The 22,745-nt window shown below is 48.6% G+C and overlaps 1 protein-coding gene across 1 annotated transcript; it reads right to left on the bottom strand.

The window, feature by feature from the left end:
- Positions 1–313: 313 nt before the first annotated feature.
- TSPAN16 (tetraspanin 16) lies at positions 314–19,893 on the bottom strand. The gene is given in 8 exon segments (XM_004060029.5): positions 314–486; positions 4,059–4,142; positions 9,787–9,806; positions 9,809–9,935; positions 14,713–14,820; positions 17,082–17,156; positions 17,695–17,892; positions 19,687–19,893. Coding segments are annotated over 8 exon segments (729 nt in total). The 5' UTR covers positions 19,756–19,893; the 3' UTR covers positions 314–438.
- Positions 19,894–22,745: the final 2,852 nt, after the last annotated feature.

Below are 22,745 nucleotides of genomic sequence, written 5' to 3'. Positions count from 1 at the left end.
AAAAATTAGCTGGGCATGGTAGCGAGTGCCTGTAATCCCAGCTACTCGGGAGACTGAGGCAGAAGACTCACTTGAACCCCGGAGGTGGAGGTTGCAGTGAGCCGAGATCGTGCCATTGCATTCCAGCCTGGCAACACAGCAAGACTCTCTCAAAAGAAAAAAAAAAAAAAACCACACACACACCCCCCCCCAAGAATAATTTACAAAACAGGAAAGTTGTATGAGAAAGGACATAGTCTCTAATTCAGGCATTTTGAGGTAAAATCATTGCCAAAAATGAAAGTAAGGAGAAAGAAGTCAGGCTGGACAGGGGTTTCCCAAATCTTTTATTAACAATCTCCCCTCCAGAAGCAGTGAGTGCTACAGAGAAATAAAACTGAGACTGAATCTCCAGCAGCCAGATGGGCCCAGGTGTCTCATCTTCTCCAGGCCTGGGTGTCAGCCCAGCTTGATAAACAGCAGCAAAGTGGCAAGAATTCCTGGCAACTGAAATGGGTGAAGAAAGAAACATGGATCCAATGCTAGAGACCTCCAAACCAGAATCATACTGGAGTTACGGGGACAAGGGGAGCATCCTGTTCCAGAAAGGTGAGGGGCAGGGTTTTACAGATGGCTGAAGAACCGCCTGGGCTAAGTTGGAGCCACTGTGGTTACAGTGCATTCGTCTCCACTTATTTTTTATTTATTATTATTATTATTTATTTATGTATGTATTTATTTATTTTTTTTGAGACGAAGTCTCCCTCTGTCGCCCAGGCTGGAGGGCAGTGGCGGATCTCGGCTCACTGCAAGCTCCACCTTCCAGGTTCACGCCATTCTCCTGCCTCAGCCTCCCCAGTAGCTGGGACTACAGGCGGCCGCCACCATGCCTGGCTAATTTTTTTTGTATTTTAGTAGAGACGGGGTTTTATTGTGTTAGCCAGGATGGTCTCGATCTCCTGACCTCGTGACCTGCCCACCTCGGCCTCCCAAAGTGCTGGGATTACAGGCGTGAGCCACCGCGCCCGGCCTATTATTATTATTATTATTTTTTTTTTTTTTGAGAAGGAGTCTCACTCTGTTGCCCAGGTTGGAGTGCTGTGGCACTATCTTGGCTCATTGCAACCTCCATCTCCCGGTTTCAAGCAATTCTCCTGCCTCAGCCTCCCGAGGAGCTGGAATTACAGGTGCCCAGCACCACGCCCGGCTAATTTTTTATTTTTAGTAGAGATGGGGTTTCACCATGTTGGTCAGGCTGGTCTCGAGCTCCTGACCTCAGGCAATCCATTCGCCTCGGCCTCCCAAAGTGCTGGGATTACAGGCGTGAACTACCGCGCCTGGCCCATCCTCTCCACTTCGGCCCTCCCTGGAGCCCTACGGACCGTATTCCCCAGACTCCACTGTCACATAACTTCCGGTTAGGCTTGGCCAATAGGAAGCACCGGGAGAAGACGGGTGAGCGGGTGGAGAGAATGGTAGGGTATTCCTTCCCCACTTCCTCCCTCTTTTCTTCCCCTCCTTCTGGGCTCCTACCCTCTTCATGCCCTTTCTAGAGCCTTCAGGCCTAGGAGAAATAAAAGTTCCCCATGTCTTTAGCTCCTGGGCGCCTCATTTCACTGAACACTGTCACCCCTCTGCAAGGAGGCCCCTGAAAACATCTTAAACGGACCATCTGGGGGCTGAATGCTGTTTCCTGCTGGGATCCTTGGGGAGGAAGGTGTTGTATAGTTTGCAAGTACATATTCAATATTATAAATTTGTACAATGAAAAAAATTACCCCAAAGAAAGAAATATCCCAGACTGGTAAGATAGAGCCTTGTCTCAGTTAGTGGCGATTTGCAGAAAAGACACTACTATGTTGGTAGTCAATGTGCGGAAAGCATGTAGGAAAAATTTCTTGGGCAATCAGGGGCATGGAGCACTTTTTATTAAATAACATTGAGATATAATTGATAGACTATACAGGTTACCTTTCTAAAGTATACAGTTCAATGGATTTTAGTATATTCAGAGTTGCGCTACCATCACTACTATATAACTTAAGAACATTTTCATCATGAACCACAGAAACGCCATACCTATTATCAGTCACTCCCCATTCTTCCCGTACCCTCTGGTCCCTGGCAATAACTAACTACCTTTTATTTCTATGGATTTGCCTATTCTGAACATTTTGTATAATGGAATCATATAATATCGTGACTGGCTTCTTACACTTAGCATGATGTTGATATGGGTCATCCACGTTGTAGCATATATCAGTAAGTTTTTGTTGTTGAATAATATTTTATTGAATGGATATGCATTTTCTTTATCCATTCATCACTTGATGTACATTTGGGTTTTATCTACTTTTTGATTATTATGAATAATCCTTCTATGAGCATTTACGTAAAGGTTTTTGTATGGATACGTGTCTTCAATTATCTTGGATTATAAACATAGGAGAGAAGTTGCTGGGACAAATAATAATTCTGTGTTTAACATTTTAGGAAATGGCTTCACCATTTTACAATCTCATCAACAATGTATAAGGGTTCAAATATCTCCACATCCTTGTCAACACTTGTTATTATCTTTAGCCATCCTAGTGAGAATAAAGTGTTTTTTATTGGCATTTCCCTAATTAATGATGGGTGGTAGAGCATTTTTTATGTGATTACTGGCCATCTGTATGCCTTCTTTGGATAAAAATCTCTATTTGAATCCTTTGTCCATTTTAGTTGGGTTACTTGTCTTTTTATTAAGATATAATTTTTTTCTTTTTTTTTTTTGAGACAGAGTCTTGCTCTGTTGCCAAGGCTGGAGTGCAGTGGTGCAATCTCGGCTCACTGTAAACTCCACCTCCCAGATTCAAGCGATTCTCCTGCCTCAGCCTCCCAAGTAGCTGAGATTACAGGCGTGCATCACTACGCCCAGCTAATTTTTTTATTTTTAGTAGAGACAGGGTTTCACCATGTTCGTCAGGCTGGTCTCGAACTCTTCACCTCGTGAGCCGCCTGCCTCAGCCTCCCAAAATTCTGGGATTACAGGCATGAGCTACCACACCCAGCCTTGTAGTTTTACTTTCTTATGTCATTGCAATATCTTGTATTGGTGTCATAGAATAAACTGGGATATATGTCTTCCTCCTTTTTATTGGCAGAGTTTGCGGGTGAAACAATGGTGTTAATTCTTCTCTAAAAGTTTGGTAATATTTCCAGTGAGGATATCTGGGCCTGATCTTTTCTTTGTGGGAAGTTTTTTGGTTACTAATTTAATCCCATTACTTGCTGTAGATCTATTTAGATATTCTATTTCTTCTTGAGTCAGTTTTGGTAGTTTATGTTTATCTAGGAATTTGTCTATTTCATCTAGGTTAGCTAATTTATTGGCATACAGGTTCACACTTTTCCCTTATAGTTGCTTTATTTCTGAAAGGTCAGTAGTGATGTCTCTCTTTCATTCCTAATTTTACTAATTTGAGTAATCTTTCCCTTTTTTTGCCCTTCAGTCTACTAAAGTTCTGTCAATTTTATCTCTTTTTTGTGACATGATCTCACTCTGTCACTCAGGATGGAGTGCAGTGACACAATCATGCCTCACTAGCCTTGATATCCCAGGCTCAAGTGATCCCCCTGCCTCAGCCCCCCAAGTAGCTGGGACTACAAGCATCTGCCACCACACCTGGATAATTTTCTTATTTTTGTTTTTGTAGAGATGGGGAGTCTCAGTATGTTGCCCAGGCTGATTTTGAACTCCTGGGCTCAAGCAGTCCTCCTGCCTCAGCCTCCCAAAGTGCTAGAATTACAGGCTGAGCCATTATACCCGACCTGTTTTATCTTTTCAAAGAATCAAATTTTGGTTTTATTGATTTTCTCCATTTCATTTATTTTCACTCTAATCTTTAGCATCTTCCTTCTGCTTGATTTGGGTTTAGTTTGTTCTTCTTTGTTGAGTTTATTTCTTTTTTTTCTTTTTTTTTTTTTTTTAGTTTTGTGTTTTGTTCACTCCTGTGTCCCAGTGACCAGAACAGTGTTTGGCATACAGTAGGTGCTTAATAAAACAGCTCAAAGACCCTAGGGAGGCTGGGTCTTACCTGTATCACTGCAGCTCCCAGAGAGCTCCCACTCAGGGTGAAGCTCTGAGTCTTGGTGATTTTTAGGAGTTTATGGAAACAGCCCTGAGGAAACAAACACCAAAACAAGCAGGAGCTGGTTAGGGGCTTATGGATTGCAAGTCCCCATCAACCCCAACTCATTAGGCCACTCAGACGCCTCTCAGATTCTTTGAGGAGAAGCGGCGAGAGAGCCGTGAGGGCCTTCCCTCCATCTCATTTGACTGCCACCCGCTCCCCGCCACCCTAGCATCTTCCCTGTCCTCCTCATTCCCCCAAAAGAATATACCGATGATTCCCTTCTACTTGTCTGTGCTAATGTTCCAGTGTGGCAATTAAGTGTGGTTGGACATCCTCGATTATTACTAGCTGTGTGACCTTGGAGAAGTCGCTATACCTCTCTGTACCTCCATTTTCCCATCTATAAATGGCACCCACTGGATCTGCCTTACAAGAATTTCATGAGGAGTAAAAGAATCAAAGACCAGGCATGGTAGCTCATGTCTATAATCCCAGCACTTTGGGAAGCCAAGATGGGAGGATCACTTGAGCCCAGGAGTTCAAGACCAGTCTGGGTAACATAGTGAGACTCCCTCTCTATTAAAAATGTAAATATTAGCCTGGTGTGCGGCTGTAGTCCCAGCTACTTGGGAGATTGGGGCAGGAGGATTGCTTGAGCTCAGCCAGTCGAGGCTTCAGTGAGCCATGATCATGCCACTGCACTCCAGCCCAGGGGACACAGCAACACCCTGTCTCAAAAATAAATAAATAGGCTGGGCGTGGTGGTTGATGCCTATAATCTCAGCACTTTGGGAGGCAGAGGCAGGTGGATAACGAGGTCAGGAGATCAAGACCATACTGGTTAACATGGTGAAACCCTGTCTCTACTAAAAATACAAAAATATAGCCAGGCACGGTGGCGGTGCCTGTAATTCCAGCTACTCGGGAGGCTGAGGCAGGAGAATCACTTGAACCAGGGAATCGGAGGTTGTAGTGAGCAGAGATTGTATCACTGCATTCCAGCCTGTCGACAGAGCGAGACTCCATCTCTAAATAAAGAATAAATAAGGTTGGGCACGATGGCTCATGCCCGTAATCCCAGAACTCTGAGAGGCCGAGGCTGGCAGATTTCCTGAGCCCAGGAGTTCGAGATTGACCTGGACAACATAGCGAAACCCCGTCTCTACAAAAAATACAAAAATTAGCCAGTGTGGTGGTATGTGCCTGTAGTCCCAGATACTTGGGGGGCTGAGACGGGAGGATCATTTGAGCCTAGGAGGTCAAGGCTGCAGTGAGCCATGTTTGCACCACTGTACTCCAGCCTGAGTGACAGAGCAAGAACCCATCTCTAAATAAATACATAAATATAAAAGAAGGAATCTACATGAAATACATTGCAGTGGCCTGACATGTAGCCAGCATTCAATAACTGTTAGTTATTTTTAAGTGCTCTTTACATATGAACAGAAGAGCTGACATGTATTCAGTGGCTTCTCCGTCCACATATTTTCTTACTCATTTCTCACTATAACCCCATAATTTGGGTACTCTCCTTTCCTCCATTTTACAGATGAGGAAACTGAGGCTCAGAGATATTAGGATACCAGGCAGAGTGCATTGGCAGGGCATCCTCCTGAAGGTGGTAGGGCCTCCTCTCTCCTTCCTGCACTTTTTTTTTTTTTGAGACGGAGTTTGGCTCTTATTGCCCAGGCTGGAGTGCAGTGGTGCGAACTTGGCTCACCACAACCTCCGTCTCCCGGGTTCAAGCAATTCTCCTGCCTCAGCCTCCCAAGTAGCTGGAGTTACAGCCTCCCACCACCACGCCCGGCTAATTTTTGTATTTTTAGTAGAGATGGGGGTTTCACCATGTTGGTGAACTCCTGACCTCAGGTGATCCACACACCTCAGCCTCCCAAAGTGCTGGGATTACAGGCGTGAGCCACCACACCCGGCCTCCTTCCTGCACTTCTAGAGTAGCTCCCTCTTCTAGGCCCCTGGCACATCTCACCTCTGGAGGCTTGGGCCACATTGAACTTGCTGTTGTCACTGTTCTGTGCCCCCTTTCACGTAATAGGTTTTTTTTTTCTTAGATTGGGTCTCGTCCTGTCACTCAGACTGGATGCAGTGGCATGACCATAGCTCACTGCAGCCTTGAACTCCTGGGCTCAAGCAATCCTCCTGCGTCAGCCTCCCAAGCAGCTGAAATTACAGGTGCGCAACACCACACCCAGTTAATCTGTAAATTTTTCCTGAAGATGAGGGTCTTGCTATGTTGTTCAGGCTGGTCTTGAACTCCTGGCCTCAAGTGATCCTCCTGCCTTGGCCTCCTAAAGTACTGGGATTACAGGCATGAGCCATCACACTTGGCCACATAATAGGTATTTAAGTGCCTGGCACTGAATTGGACAGTGGCAACCCAGCAATGTATAAAACAGACAAAATTCCTGCCCTCATGGGGCTGACATTTGAGTGGGGAGAACAGCTAACGGCAAGCATAGTGATAATACTGTAAAGTGGTGATAAATGCTGGAAAGACACAGAAACAGGGTATGAAGACAGAGCATGATCGTTGGGATGAGGGATCCTTTTATAGATGGGAAGTCAGAACAGCCTCACGGAGAAAGCGCCAGTTGAGTAAAGACTTGAGAGGTAGGAAGACGTGAAGGAAGAGCACTCCAGGCAGAGCGAACAGCCTGTGCAAAGGTGGTGAGGCAGGCATGTGCCTGGTGTTTCTGAGCAGTAGCGAGGAGGCCAGTGTGCTGGAACAGAGTGAGCAAGGGGGAAAGGTTAGGAGGTGACAGGCAGGTTGTGTAGGGCCCAGTGGGCCAGTGTCTGGCCCGTGTCTGTCTCTGAGGCCCCTGCCTGGGACTCAACCTGGCTGATTTTCCACAGGGCCTGTTTCCCTGCATGAGCCATTCGGTGCAAATGAAGGAATGAACGATTCATATTTCTTCTTCTTTTTTTTTTTTTTTTGACTATTTTAGAGAGGGGTCTTGCTCTGTGGCCCAGGCCGGAGTGCAACTGCACAATCACGGCTCACTGCAGCCTTGACCTCCTGGGCTCAATCGATCCTCCTGCCTCAGCCTCCCAGTTAGCTGGGACTACAGGTTCATGCCACCGTGCCCAGCTGATTTTTAATTTTTTTGTAAAAACGGCATCTTGCTATGTTGCCAAGGCTGGTCTTGAACTACTGGACTTAAGTGATCCTCCCACCTCAACCACCAGAATAGCTGGGACTTAGGCATGTGTCACCGCACTCAGCTAATATAAAAAATGTTTTTTAGCCAGGCAGGGTGGCTCATGCCTGTAATCCTAGCACTTTGGGAGGCTGAGGTGGGAGGATCACCTGAGGTCAGGAGTTCAAGACCAGCCTGACCAACATGGTAAAACCCCGTTTCTACTAAAAATGCAAAAATTAGGCCAGGCGCGGTGGCTCACGCCTGTAATCCCAGCACTTTGGGAGGCCGAGGCGGGTGGATCATGAGGTCAGGAGATGGAGACCATCCTGGCTAACACGGTGAAACCCCGTCTCTACTAAAAAAGTACAAAAAAATTAGCTGGGCATGCTGGCAGGTGCCTGTAGTCCCAGCTACTCAGGAGGCTGAGGCAGGAGAATGGCATGAACCTGGGAGGCAGAGCTTGCAGTGAGCCAAGATCTCGCTACTGCACTCCAGCCTGGGCAACAGAGCAAGACTCCATCTCAAAAAAAAAAAAAATGCAAAAATTAGCTGGGCGTGGTAGCACACGCCTGTAATCCCAGCTACTCGGGAGGCTGAGGCAGGAGAATCACCTGAACCTGGGAGGCGGAGGCTGCGGTGAGTCGAGATTGCGCCACTGCACTCCAGTCTGGGTGATAGAGCAAGACTCCGTCTCAAAAAAACAAAATTTGTTGTTGTTGTTGTGATGGGGACTTTGCTATGTTGCCCTGGCTCTGATTTCTATTTCTTCCCTCAGAGAAGATCTCTGTGCTCATTCACTCGTGGAAGAAGTTAAGGGGGAACTGGGGTGTGGCTTGAAACCCAGCTCACTACTCCCTGGACACAGGAAACGCTCTGTACCTCAGTTTCCTTATCTGCAAAATGAGAGAAGAGTAGTTCCCCACCTCAAGGGATAGGATGGGACAAAACTCACAAAGTGAGTGCTCCATCACGTGGCTGGCCCTCACTCCTGCTAGGATGATCACTTTTCATGGTTATTGCTCCATTTAGGGTCTCTAGAAGGCAGGTAGTGTGGTGCCGGCAATGGACTCAGGCCAATGGGGCTTCAAATTCCAACTCTGCCAAAGCTCTGTGATCTTGAACTAGTGATGTCCCCTCCCCGAGCCTCAGTTTCTGAGAGAAGGTAACCGTAAGTCCCTGCTCTGTGTTGTCAAAATAAGCTGAACACTCAATAAGAGTTGATTTCTTTCTCCCTGACCCCCTTTGCAGGGGTCCCCCAAAAGAAGCAATTTTTATTAAAGTTACCAGGCTGGGTGTGGTGGTTCATGCCTGTAATCCCAGCATTTTGAGAGGCTGAGGCAGGAGGATTGCTTGAGGCCAGGAGTTCGAGACCAGCCTGGGCAACATACTAAGGCCTCATTTCTATTAAAAATAAAAATTAAAAAAAAAATTAGCGGGCGCGGTGGCTCACGCCTGTAATCCCAGCACTTTGGGAGGCCGAGGTGGGTGGATCACGAGGTCAGGAGATCGAGACCACGGTGAAACCCCATCTCTACTAAAAATACAAAAAATTAGCCGGGCGCAGTGGCGGGCGCCTGTAGTCCCAGCTACTCGGGAGGCTGAGGCAGGAGAATGGCGTGGACCCAGGAGGCGGAGCTTGCAGTGAGCCGAGATTGCACCACTGCACTCCAGCCTGGGCGACAGAGCGAGACTCCGTCTCAAAAAAAAAAAAAAAAAATTAGCCAGGCATGGTGGCACGTGCCTGTGGTCCCAGCTACTCGGGAGGCTGAGGCAGGAGGATCACTTGAGCCCAGGAGTTTGAGGCTGCAGTGAGCCGTGATTGCACCATTGCACTCCTGCCTGGGCAACAGAGTGAGACCCTATCTCTAAAAAAATAAAAATAAGGCCAGGTGTGGTGGCTCATGCCTGTAATCCCAGCACTTTGGGAGGCCGAGGAGCTCAGGAGTTTGAGACCAGCCTGGCCAACATGAGGAAACCCCATCTCTAGTAAAAATACAAAAATCAGCCGGGCGTGGTGGCACACACCTGTAATCCCAGCTACTCGGGAGCCTGAGGCAGGAGAATCACTTGAACCCAGGAGGCGGAGGTTGCAGTGAGCCAAGATGGCACCATTGCACTCCAGCCTGGGAGACACAGTGAAACTCCATCTCAAAATAACTAACTAACTAAATAAATAAAAAGGCTGGGTACAGTAGCTCATGCCTGTAATCCCAGCACTTTGGGAGGCCGAGGCGGGTGGATCACCTGAGGTTCGAGACCAGCCTGGCCAACATGGTGAAACCCCATCTCTACTAAAAATACAAAATTAGCTGGGTGTGGCGGTGCATGCCTGTGATCCCAGCTACTTGGGAGGCTGGGGCGGGAGAATCACTTGAACCTGGGAGGCAGAGGTTTCAGTGAGCCGAGATCATGCCATTGCACTCCAGCCTGGGCAACAAGGGTGAAACTCTTTCTCAAAATAAGATAAAAATAAAAATGAAGTCACCAGCCCTCAGGGGTCTGTCAAGGCAACACACAAAATCTCCAGTTACCTTCTGGTGGATGATGTTTACACATTGCGTTCGTCACAGGACACACTTCCGATGGATTTACAGCAACCCCTGGGGTAGGTGTGGCCCGTTGTCATTTCGAAGGAAGAGCCAGAAAAATCTGTGTAGTTATTCACCCCACAGCACTTTAGCTATAGAGAGGAGAAGAAATACTTGGAGAGTCCCTTTCAAATAATAAAAACATCAGAAATCATGGTTACCATGGCTACCGTCTAGTATGGTCACAATATCCCAGGGACTGTGCTAAACATCCTCTTACAAACATCCCATCACAGCTTAGAACCCTCCCTGGCTCCCATCTCACTCAGGGTAAAAGCTGAACTCCTAGCCTGGGCAACAGGGTGAGACCCCATCTCGGCAAAAAAATTTAAAAATTAGCCAGGCATGGTGGCAGATGCCCGTAGTCCCAGCTACTCAGGAGGCTCAGGCTAGAGGATCTCTTGAGCCCGGGAGATCAAGGCTGCAGTGAGCTATGATCACACCACTACATTCCACCCTGGGCAACAGAGCAAGACCCTGTCTCTAAAAAGAAAAAAAGCTGAACTCCTCAGTGATTCTCCTGCCTCAGTCTCCCGAGTAGCTGGGATTTCAGGCACATGCCCCCACGCCTGGCTAATTTTTGTATTTTTAGTAGAGACAGGTTTATGCCATGTTGGCCAGGCTGGTCTCAAACTCCTGACCTCAAGTGATCCACCCTCCTTGTCCTCCCAAAGTGCTGGGATTACCGGCGTGAGCTACCGTGCCCGGCCCTGCCTTGTTTTTATTCACAGCAGTTATGACCCTGATACCAATGTTTAGTTATTGGTTTCTTGCCCATCTCTCCACTCACATGTCAGTAACGGAAGAACCAGAGATTGCCCATCTCTCCATTCACATGTCAGTAATGGAAGAATAAATTTGAAGTGCAGTGCTGAGATCGTAGCTTACTGCAACCTCAATCTTCTGGGCTCAAGCGATTCTCCCTCCTCTGCCTCCTGAGTAGCTGGGACTACAGGTGCAGGCCATCACGCCTGGCTACATTTTTTATCTATTGTAGAGATGGGTCTTGCTATGTTGCCTGGGCTGGTCTCAAACTCTTAGCCTCAAGCGATCCACCTGTCTCAGCCTCCCAAAGTGCTAGGATTACAGATGTGAGCCACTGCACCTGGCCCAACAAGGATTTTATTTTTATTTTTATTTATTTATTTATTTTTTGAGACACAGTCTCCGTCTGTTGCCCAGGTTGGAGTGCAATGGTGCGATCTTGGCTCTCTGCAACCTCCACCTCCTGGGTTCAAGCAATTCTCCTACCTCAGCCTCCCGAGTAGCTGGGATTACAGGCATGCACCACCATGCCCGGCTAATTTTTGTATTTTTAGTAGAGACAGGGTTTCTCTACGTTGGCCAGGCTGGTCTCGAACTGCTGACCTCAGGTGATCCACCTGCCTCAGCCTCCCAAAGTGCTGGAATTGCAGGCATGAGCCACTGCGCCCAGCACCAGCAAGGATCTTTTTTGTGCCCTAACAAAAACCCTAAAGAGTGCCTGACTCATAGCAGGTGCTCAGTAAATATTAGTGGGAGGACTGTATGAATGAATGAAAGAGAGACATTCTGTACCATCACAAGCTTGAGAAGCCAAAAGCAGCATGCAGAAAGGCATCAGCCAGTTGCAGTGACTCATGCCTATAATCCCAACACTTTGAGAAGCCAAAAGCAGCATGCAGAAAGGCATCAGCCAGTTGCAGTGACTCATGCCTATAATCCCAACACTTTGAGAAGCCAATTCAGGAAGATCACTTCAGGCGACGAGTTCAAGACCAGCCTAGGCAACACAGGGAGCAAAACTTTTTTTTTTTTTTTTAATAAATGAGGCTGGGTGCCGTGGCTCACAGCTATAATCCTAGCACTTTAGGAAGACTAAGCAGGCAGATCACTTGAGCCCAGGAGTTTGAGACCAGCCTGGGCAACATGCTGAAAGGTCTCTACTAAAAATTTTAGGCTGGGCACGGTGGCTCATGCCTGTAATCCCAGCACTTTGGGAGGCCGAGGCGGGCGGATCACGAGGTCAGGAGATTGAGACCATCCTGGCTAACATGGTGAAACCCCGTTTCTACTAAAAATACAAAAAATTAGCCGGGCGTGATGGCAGGCACCTGTGGTCCCAGCTACTCAGGAGGCTGAGGCAGGAGAATGGCATGAACCCGGGAGGCAGAACTTGCAGTGAGCCGAGGTCATGCCACTGCACTCCAGCCTGGGCAACAGAGCGAGACTCCATCTCAAAATAAATAAATAAAAATAAATAAAAATAAAAATTTTAAAAATTAGCTGGGTGTGGTGGTGCGCACCTGTAGTCCCAGCTACTCGGGAGGCTGAGGTACAAGAATCACCTGAGCTTGGGAAGTTGCGCCTGCAGTGAGCCAAGATTGCGCCACTGAACTCCAGCCTGAGTTTTGGGAGTACGACTCTGTCTTAAGTACATAAATAAATTGTTCCCTATCACATGTTCCTTTCAAAGCCTGGCCATCAACCCACAGCAGCTCCTGGACCTACAACTCAGGTGTGAAATGCTCCTGGAGACAGGCAATGGCTTTCCCCACTTTGAACCCTCCCTGCCTGGCCTCAACCACCTGTCTCAAAAGCTTAAATAACACTTACCAGTCTTGCTCCTTAAATGCCAAGAATCAAGATGGGAGTTCTCACCACCTCACACTCATTAGGATGGCGATGATCAAAATAACAGAAAATTGGCCGTGCACGGTGGCTCACACCTGTAATCCCAGCACTTTGGGAAGTCAAGGTGGGTGGATCACTTCAGGTCAAAAATTTGAGACCAGCCTGGCCAACATGGTGAAGTCCTGTCTCTACTAGAAATACAAAAATTAGCCCGGTACGGTGGTACACGCCTGTAATCCCAGCTACCTGGGAGGCTAAGGCAGGACAATCACTTGAACCCAGGAGGCGGAGGTTGCAGTGGGCCAAGATTGCGCCACTGCACTCCAGCCTGGGTGACAGAGTGAGACTCCATCTCAAAAAAAAAAAACAACCCAGAAAATGACAGGTGTCAAGGACGTGGAGAAATTAGACTCCTGCGTTGCTGATGGGAATGGAAAATGGTGCAGCCACTGTGGAAAGGAGTCTGGCAGTTCCTCAAAAAACTTAACGTAGGCCAGTGTGGTTGCTACCCCTGTAATCCCAGCACTTTGGGAGGGTGAGTTAGGAGGATCGCGTGAGGCCAGGAGTTTTTAAGATCAGCCTGAGCAACATGGTGAAACCCCATCTCTACAAAAAAAAAAAAAAATTAGCCAGGCATGGTGGCACGAACCTGCAGTCCCAGCTACTCAAGAGGCTGACAGCGGTGGGAAGGTTGCTTCAGCCTGGGAGGCAGAGGTTGCAGTGAGCCATGATCCCCCTACCGCACTCCAGCCTGGGCAAGAGTGAGATCCTGTCTCAAAAATATATATGTGAATATATATATGTATGTGTGTATATATATATATGTATGTGTGTATATATTTATACACATATGTATATACATATATATGTATATATACACTATATTATACATATATATGTATATATACACATATATATACATATATATGTATATATACACTATATATATATGTATATATATAAAGTAGAATTGCCATAGAATCTAGCAAATCCTTTTTTTTTTTTTTTTTTGAGATAGAGCCTCACTCTGTCGCCCAGGCTGCAATGCAGTGGCATGATCCTGGCTCACCGCAGCCTCCGCCTCCCGGATTCAAGCGATTCTCCTGCCTCAGCCTCCCGAGTAGCTGGGATTACAGGCACGCGCCACCATGCCTGGCTAACGTTTGTATTTTTAGTAAAGACACACACTGCCTGATTTCACTCCTAGGAGGTCCCTAGAGACGTCAGATTCATATAGACAGACAGGAGCATGGTGGGTGCCAGGGGCTTGGGGAAGGAGAATGTGGAGTGAGCATTTCGTGGGACAGAGTTTTAGTTTGGGAAGATAAGAAAGTTCTAGAGATGGTGGTGATGGTCGCACAACAATGCGAATGTGCTTAATGCCGCTGAACTGCGCACTTCAAAACTGTTAAATGGGGCCGGGCACGGTGGCTCGCGCCTATAATCCCAGAACTTTGGGATGCCAAGGCGGGTGGATCACCTGAGGTCAGGAGTTTGAGACCAGCCTGACCCATATGGTGAAACCCCGTCTCTACTAAAAATACAAAAATTAGCCAGGCGTGGTGGTGGGCGCCTCTAATCCCAGCTACTTGGGAGGCTAAGACAGGAGAATTGCTTGAACCCGGGAGGTGGAGGTTGCAGTGAGCTGAGATTGTGCCACTGCACTCCAGCCTAGGCAACAGAATGAGACTCCAACTCAAAAAAACAAAAAATGTTAAATGATACATTTCATGTCATGTATCTTTTTTTAAATCTTTTTTCTTTTTAGAAACAGGGTCTTGCTCTGTCACCCAGGCTGGAGTGCAGTGGCATCATCATAGTTCACTGCAGCCTTGACTTCCTGGACTCAAGTGATCCTCCCACCTCAGCCTCCTGAGTAGCTGGGACCACAAGCATGTGCCACTGTGACTGGCTATTTTTTTTTTTTAACAGAGCCTCCCTCTGTCGCCCAGGCTGGGATGCAGTGGTGCCATCTCAACTGACTGCAACCTCCACCTCCTGGGTTTGAGCGATTCTCCTGCCTCAGCCTCCTGAGTAGCTGGGACTACAGTCACGGGCCACCACATGGAGGTAATTTTTGTATTTTTAGTAGAGATGGGGTTTCACCATGTTGGCTCGGCTGGTCTCAAACTCCTGACCTCAAATGATCCTCCCACCTCGGCCTCCCAAAGTGCTGGGATTACAGGTGTGAGCCACTTCGCCCGCCCATGTTGTGTACCTTTTACCACAATTTTTTTTTTTTTAAGTAAGCCTCACCTTCTCCATGACCAAGTTCCACTGTGTAGAATAGTCGTCTGGCTTGTTGTAACCTCTGTAATTCTTCCTCAGGGTCACGAAGGTGTGTTCCAAGGCCACATCTCGAACCTCACAGATAGGACAGGAAGTGATCAGTACCCCAACTAGCAAGAGTGGCCTGTTCATTGGCCGAGGTTCTTGAGGATAGAGTGGGAGGTGGGAGCGTCCCTCGTGCTGTCTTCATTTTTCCTACACTCAGCTCAGGGGTCTGTGCTAAAGGAAGACACATGAAGGCTACTGTGCCCCCACCACAAGAGAGGGAAACAGGGAGACGCGTGGGTCTGGAGCCAAGCGTATCTCTCTGTACCCATCACACACGAATTTGAATCATCTGCTCTTTGGAATCGCCTACACCCTGCTGCACCCACGATGTGGCTGTAACTCCATTAAAGAATTGAATATCATCTTCCATGGAATCTCTGTCTGCACAAAAGGGGCACATTTAATTTTCTGTTTTTTAAAGGTTTAAAAAATCCTTTTGCAAAGCGATGATAGAGGCACGTGGTTCGAAATTGACATGCACAGGAGAACAGACCATGAAAAGTCTCTCTCCCACCCCTTCCTCCCAGCCAAAAGTTTCCTCCCACTCCATGCCAATGACTGTTAACTGTTTCCTGTGTCCCCAAAGAGATGTTCTTCTATGTGTGTCAAAGCAAAGTATATTTTCACTATTCTTCCTCTTTGGTTGATGCTGCGCTCATTTTTCTGCGTCTGGCTGTTCTCGACAGGAGTAGCAGGGGCTCTTGGTAGCCTGCCCATAACTCTGTGGCCCTTGTCAGTTCTGTGCCTACTGGCCTGACTCCCTAGTGCCAGCAAGTGAGGATTCTCTGGCCTCTGAGCCCACATGCCCCCTGGGAGCAGCCCTCCATCAATGGCTGGTGGGAGTTGGTGGATCAATATCCCAGCTCCCTCTCCACTTGAGTGGAATAACCTAGGTGCATGTTCTATGCTGTGCCCAGCATCCCCTTTTGTGGGCTGTCTTCCCTTACCTGCCTCATTTGCCATGTCCCCTGCAGGTGTTTTCTGGGATCACCTCTCAAATAAACCACATGCCTTTGAATTCTTGTTTCAGGGTCAGCCTCTGGGGAGGATGCCAATGAGGACGGCACTCTATCCTGGAGAGCATTCCATCTGGTGCCCAGAGAGCCGCCTCCTTCCCTGTACCTGATGTACAGGATTCCACTGTGTCGATGTATTTTAACTTGCCTAAACCCTTATTCATACTCACTAGGTTCTTTGCAATCTTTCTTTTTTCTTTTCTTTTCTTTTCTTTTCTTTTTTTTTTTTTTTTTTGAGACAGAGTTTCACTCTTGTTGCCCAGGCTGGAGGGCAATGGCACAATCTCAGCTCACTGCAACCTCCGGCTCCCGGGTTCAAGCGATTCTCCTGCCTCAGCCTCCTGAATAGCTGGGATTACAGGCATGTGCCACCAGGCCTGGCTAGTTTTTTTGTATTTTTAATAGAGACGGGGTTTTACCATGTTGGCCAGGCTGGTCTCGAACTCCTGACCTCAGGTGATCCACCTGCCTCGGCCTCCCAAAGTGCTGGGATTATAGGCGTCAGCCACCGCACCTGGCCCTCTTTGCAATCTTTCACATGCCCTGGCATGAATGTGATTCTGCACACCAGCAAGTGAGTTCTTGAATAATTCCCAGAGATGGGACTGCCAGGTCAAAGTGCTGAAGCTTTTGTCATTTGGATGGATTTTGCTAAATTGTCCCTCTATTTTGAATACATTTCAAAACCCCAATGAATATGCAAACACTTCTGATCATCTCCCCTTCTCCTGCCACCAAACCCAAGAGAGATGAACTAAATGAACTCAGCAGGTTTTGTGAGGACTTAGAGGGGCAGGCTGAGGATTTCAGCTTCTCACACCATCGAAGGTGGCACGTGTGATGGGCCCCTCCATCACTGAGTCCCCACAATCGATCGTGGGTGCCTGGCGGGGAGAGGCGGACTTCTATTGGTTCTATATCTTTTTTTTTTTTTTTTTAACGGAGTCTCATTCTGTTGCCCAGGCTGGAGTGCAGTGGTGCAAACTTGGCTCACTGCAACTTCTGCCTCCTGGGTTCAAGGGATTATCCTGCCTCAGCCTCCTGAGTAGCTGGATTACAAGTGCGTGCTATCACGCCTGGCTAATTTTTTGTATTTTTGGTAGAGACAGGGTTTCACCATGTTGGCCAGGCTGGTCTCAAACTCATGACCTCAGGTGATCCACCCAACTCAGCCTCCCAAAATGCTGGGATTAGAGGCGTAAGCCACCGCCGCGCCCGTCCTTGGTTCTTTATCTTTCTAATGCTACGCAGGAGGAGCAGGGCTGTACTTACAATTGGAAAGAAAAGAAGGACCACTGTGGCAGCTGTGACTTCCATGATGAGGACAATAACCATTGACAGGATGCACTAAAAGACACACAGGGGGAGAGAGGGCCTGGGAGCCTGCTCAGCCTCCTCCCGACCTTATACCCTGCAGGTGAGGGGTTGTCTCTCTTCCCCTGACCCTCCACCCCAGGCCACCCTGGCCTCTCCAGTTTAAAACAATTCGACCGGGCGCAGTGGCTCAACGCTTGTACTCCCAGCACTTTGGGAGGCCGAGGCGGGTGGATCACGAGGTCAGGACTTCAAGACCAGCCTGGCCAACATGGCAAAATCCCATCTCTACTAAAAATACAAAAATTAGCAGGGCATGGTAGGGGCGCCTGTAATCCCAGCTACTCGTGAGGCTGAGGCAGGAGAATCACTTGAACCTGGGAGGCGGAGGTTGCAGTGAACCAAGATTGTGCCACTGCACTCCAGCCTGGGCTACAGAGTGAAACCCTGTCCCCGCAAAAAAAAAAAAAAAAAAAAGGTGACACCAAGCAAAGTTGTTTGCAACACGCACAATAAAAGATTTGTATGTGTGGGGAGGCAGTTCTGGGGTCTGTGTGCAGATCCAACTTACAAACAAGAGCGTGCCTCTGCTCTCTTTAGTCGCTCCATACCACCCGGCACAGCCAAGCAGTACCGTGATGCATCCCATCACCAGGCACAGGTTGCCAACGTGAAGGAGGTATGCAGAGGACAGCCCGAGGACATTCGTCAGAGAGGCCCCTCCACATTTACCACCAATGCCCAGGCCAACGAGGATGATGCCAGACACCTTGAGAACAGAAACCAGAAAGGAAGAAAAGTAATCTGTTAGTTGTATACAAATAGAACTGGGTGAGTGCGGTGGCTCATGCCTGTAATCCCAGCACTTTGGGAGGCCAAGGCCAAGACTTGAGCCCAGGAGTTCAAGACCAGCTTGGTAAGACCTCATCTGTACCCTCTCCCCAACAAAAAAAAAATAGCCAGTAGTAGTGCGTGCCTGTAGTCTCAGCTACTCAGGTGTCTGCAGTGGGAGGATCACTTTAGCTCATGAGGTTGAGGCTGCAGTGAGCTATGACTGTGCCACTGTACTCCAGCCTGGATGACAGATCAAGACCCTGTCTCAAAAAATAAAATAGGCCAGGCACAGTGGCTCACACCTGTAATACCAGCACTTTGGGAGGCCGAAGCAGGTGGATCACCTGAGGTCAGGAGTTCGAGACCAGCCTGGCCAACATGGCGAAACCCTGTCTCTACTAAAAATACAAAAATTGGCCGGGCGTGGTGGTGGGCACCTGTAATCCCAGCTACTCAGGAGGCTGAGGCAGAAGAATCGCTTAAACCTGGGAGGTGGAGGTTGCAGTGAGCTGAGATCATGCCACTGCACTCCAGCCTGGGTGACAGAGCCAGACTCCGTCTCAAAATAAAATAAAATAAAATAAAATAAAATAAAATAAAATAAAGTAATGTCATAGGACAGGGATTAGCAATTTTTTTTTTCTGAAAAACCCAGATGTTGTGGCCTCTGCAGGCCTTAAGGTGTCTGTTGAAACTACGCAGTTCTATTGGTGTAGCCCAAAAGCAGCTGTTCACAATCTCCAAATAAGTGAGCACGGCCATGTTCCAATAACACTTTATTTATTATTATTATTTTTTAAATAGAGATGGGGATCTCACTATAGCTGGTCTCGAGCTCCTGGCTCAATGGATCTGCCCACCTCGGCCTCCCAAAGTGCTGGGATTACAGGCATGAGTCACCACACCCGGCCTTAATTCTCTTTAAAATGTTACAAGTGAAGAGGAGGAGTGATATTTCATTTCCTTCTCTTTCCTGGCAGCTTTTCCTTAGACTATGCTACAATGAAGACAATTACTTCTTTTTTTTTTTTTTATTCTTTTATTTTTTTATTGAGACAGAGTCTCGCTCTGTTGCCCAGGCTGGAGTGCAGTGACACAATCTTGGCTCACTGCCAACCTGTGCCGCCCAGGTTCAAGCAATTCACATGCCTCAGCCTCCTGAGTAGCTGGGATTATAGGCACGTGCCACCACGCCCATCTTATTTTTTTGTATTTTTAGTAGAGACGGGGTTTCCCCATGTTGACCAAGGCTGGTCTTGAACTCCTGACCTCGTGATCCACCCGCCTCGGCCTCCCAAAGTGTTGGGATTACAGGCATGAGCCACTGCGCCCGGCCTGACAATTCCTTAGCAATGTACATTTCGGGTTACTTTTACGGTAAGGAAAAAAATGTTGTGACAAATTTAAAAGATCAAGAAAATAACCCTTTCTCCTGGCCGTCCCAAACAACTTGGTCGGCTGCAGGATTTGACTTAGAGCCAAGCTCTTCCATCACCCACCTGGGCTCCCCCAGATCACACTCATCTGTGCTGGATTTCACCAGCTCTCGGTTGATGGAGGTCCCAACGCTCCCTGCTCCTCCTCCTCCGTCTGCCCTACATCCCTCCTGCTTCTCCAGGGAACCACAGATCTCGATGCCAATTTGGATCAACTTATTTCTGTCTTTCAGGGAGCTGACTGTGGAGGAAGGGCTGCAACAAACCAGGGGCCTGGATTGTGACATACTTACAGCCACGAAGCCATTGAGTAAAGATAACAGTTTCTTCAAGGAAGAATACGGAGTGTGGATTTCAGCCATGCTGAACAGACTGGGGCACCCTGAACATTTAAGTTAACATCTTCCTGAACCTCTGGGCTACTGTTTCCCAAGATGATAGGGATCTGAGGAAGGGGCGCCAATGCTGACTTGCCCCTCTGTGTCCTGGCTGCCTGATGGTTGTCCAAGGCGGCCCAGCAGCTGCCCCCTGCCCTGGTCATAAGCCTTTTATCACATCACAATTGGGTACTGGAGCAAGGCTCATGGTCCAGGGAAATCAGGTGCCCCAAACTGCCCCCTGTTGGCTCCTCATCCTTCAAACAGGTCACAGCAGGGAAAGAGAACAGGCATGGTATGCTACCCTGGTACCCTCCAGATGCCACCAGGACCCTGTGGGCATAGTGCCCAGAGCTGACCACTTGCACAGTTGACATCTCCTAGTAGACTGGGGGATCCAAGCGGGGGAGGGGGAACTTGGGCTGTCCTATTAACAGCTGTGACCCCTGCCAGGCGCAGTGGCTCACACCTGTAATCAAAGCATGTTGGGAGGCAGAGACGGGCGAATCACCCGAGGTCAGGAGTTTGAGACCTACTAACAATACAAACAATACAAAAATTACCTGGGTGTGCTGGCACACGCCTATAATCCCAGCTACTTGGGAGGCTGGGGCAGGAGAATCACTTGAACCCAGGAGGTGGAGGTTGCAGTGATCTGAGGTCGTGCCATTCCACTCCAGCCTGGGTGACGGAGTGAGACTCTGTCTCAAACAAAACAAAACAAAAACAAAAACAGCTGTGTCCCCAAAGCCTGGCACGGCAGTACTTAAGAAACCCGCGGAGAATGAATGAATGGATCCAGAGGCTCTGTGATGCAGAATTCTAGCTACAAGCCACCGGGCCTCCCAAGCCCCAGCCCACACTTGGCCCATCCTTCATACAGGGCTCAGAGAGGCCAAGGGAACTGCCTGAGGCCACACAGGAAGCAAGGCCAGGCTTTGAAGCCCCAAGAGTAACATGAGGGCAGGAACCTGTAAGGCAGAGAGTCCTGGAACTGTGAGCCATTGGTCACTGGGCTTTTCTTTTTTCTTTTGAGACAGGCTCTTGCTCCATTGCCCAGGCTGGAGTGCAGTGGTGTGATCATGGCTTACTGCAGCCACGACCTCCCTGGCTCAAGTGATCCTCCCACCTTAGCCTCCCAAGTAGCAGGTCACTGGGCTTTTCTCCATGGTGATAGATGTAGTTAGCATTTCAGGACCAAAAATCTTCTGTATGTTGGCACTGGAGACCTCCAGGCCCAGATCCTGCAGTCTGTAGCCCACTTTGCCCCCATACCTCCTCACCCTAACCACAGCAGCTTCACATTGCTCCACCGCGATCCCCTCTCTGTCCAGCCCTGGGCTGGGGTGTGTCTGGGTCCAGGTCCTGCATGGATTGGGGGAAGGCGGATGGTTCAAATGGGAGAAAATAGCTTACACTTTAATTAATTTAATGAATGTTTGTCAAATCGCCTGCTTCTTGGAACATGTAGAACTAAGCAAGATGTTCACAGAGGAGTGCTGTCTCCTCCTGGACCACGGGTGCTGTTCACAGCCAGGAGTGTGTCCTTCCGCACCTTTATTTAAGAGGTCATTTGAGGCCGGGTGCGGTGGCTCACGCCAGTAATCCCAGCACTTTGGGAGGCCGAGGTGGGTAGATCACGAGGTCAGGAGATCAAGACCATCCTGGCTAATGCAGTGAAACCCTGTCTCTACTAAAAATACAAAAAATTAGCCGGGTGTGGTGGCGGGGCCTGCAGTCCCAGCTACTTGGGAGGCTGAGGCAGGAGAATCTCTTGAACCCGGGAGTCGGAGGTTGCAGTGAGCCGAGACCGCATCACTGCACCCCAGCCCGGGAGACAGAGGGAGACTCCGTTTCAGGAAAAAAAAAAAAAAAAAGGTCATTTGAAATAAGGAACCTCAGAGCCAGGGGCTGAGGGCCTGGAAATGGGGGCACAAAAGAGGGTGATAAATGGGCATGCAAGAGAGCATTGGAAAATGTAGGGGGCAAAGGAGGTCTGGGAAATGTGGACTCAAGGGAAAGCAGGAAAATGGGGGTGCAAAGGAGGGTGCAGAGAAGGGGGACGCAAAGATGCGAGACGGAAACTTGGCTGCAAATGAGCAGTGGGAAAACGGGCTTAAAGGACGGTGGGAAAATGAGGCTCAGGTACAAGAGAGCTGGGTGAGTAGCAGAGGGCGCTGTAGACGTGGGAGCAGCTCCTGGAAGGAACTGGCCAGAAAGGAATCTGGGCCGGCTGCACGCGGCCCCGCCCCTCGACCGCCCCCGCCCCTCGACCGCCCCAGCCCCTCGACCCTCCCAGCTTCTCTGCAAAGCCGCATCTGCAGCCTCGCGCGTCTCCTGGCGGCGGCCAGTGGAAGCGCGGCCCTACGTGCCGGGGCTGGGCCAGGACTCTCCCTGCCAAACACGTCCAAACGTGCCCGGGTGCCCCAGGGACCCCGCCCAGCCCGTCAGCGTCAGGAAATGAAGCAAGAATAACTTCCCGTGCCCCAGATCCCTACATCACACACCCACGGAACTGTGCAGGCATCCGACGAATTGCAAATGCAAGATACTTGCTTTTTTTTTTTTTTTTTTGTAGAGATGCGGTCTCGCTATGTTGCCTGGGCTGACCTCTAACTCCTAGGTTCAAGCCATCCTACTGCCTCGGCCTCCTAAAATGCTGGGATTACAGGGATGAGCCACTGCGCCCGGCCAGGACGTTTAATATCATTGTCAAAATAATAGAAGGGCCACTCCAATACATCCTTATGGTGTGTTGAGACATTTATTTATCCACATGCTTGGTCTCCTTTTTTATTTTTAGGGGATTAAAATTGTTTAATTTTTAATTATGTGGGCACATAGTAGGTGTACATATTTATGGGGATGGGAGATATTTTTTAAAAGCACAATTAACCAGCCGGGCGCAGTGGCTCACGCCTGTAATGCCAGCACTTTGGGAGACCGAGATGGGCGGATCACAAGGTCAGGAAATC

This window comes from Gorilla gorilla, chromosome 20 (assembly GCF_029281585.2).
Source record: "Gorilla gorilla gorilla isolate KB3781 chromosome 20, NHGRI_mGorGor1-v2.1_pri, whole genome shotgun sequence".
NCBI lineage: Eukaryota > Metazoa > Chordata > Mammalia > Primates > Hominidae > Gorilla > Gorilla gorilla.
This window is presented reverse-complemented; position numbering and strand designations above follow the sequence as displayed.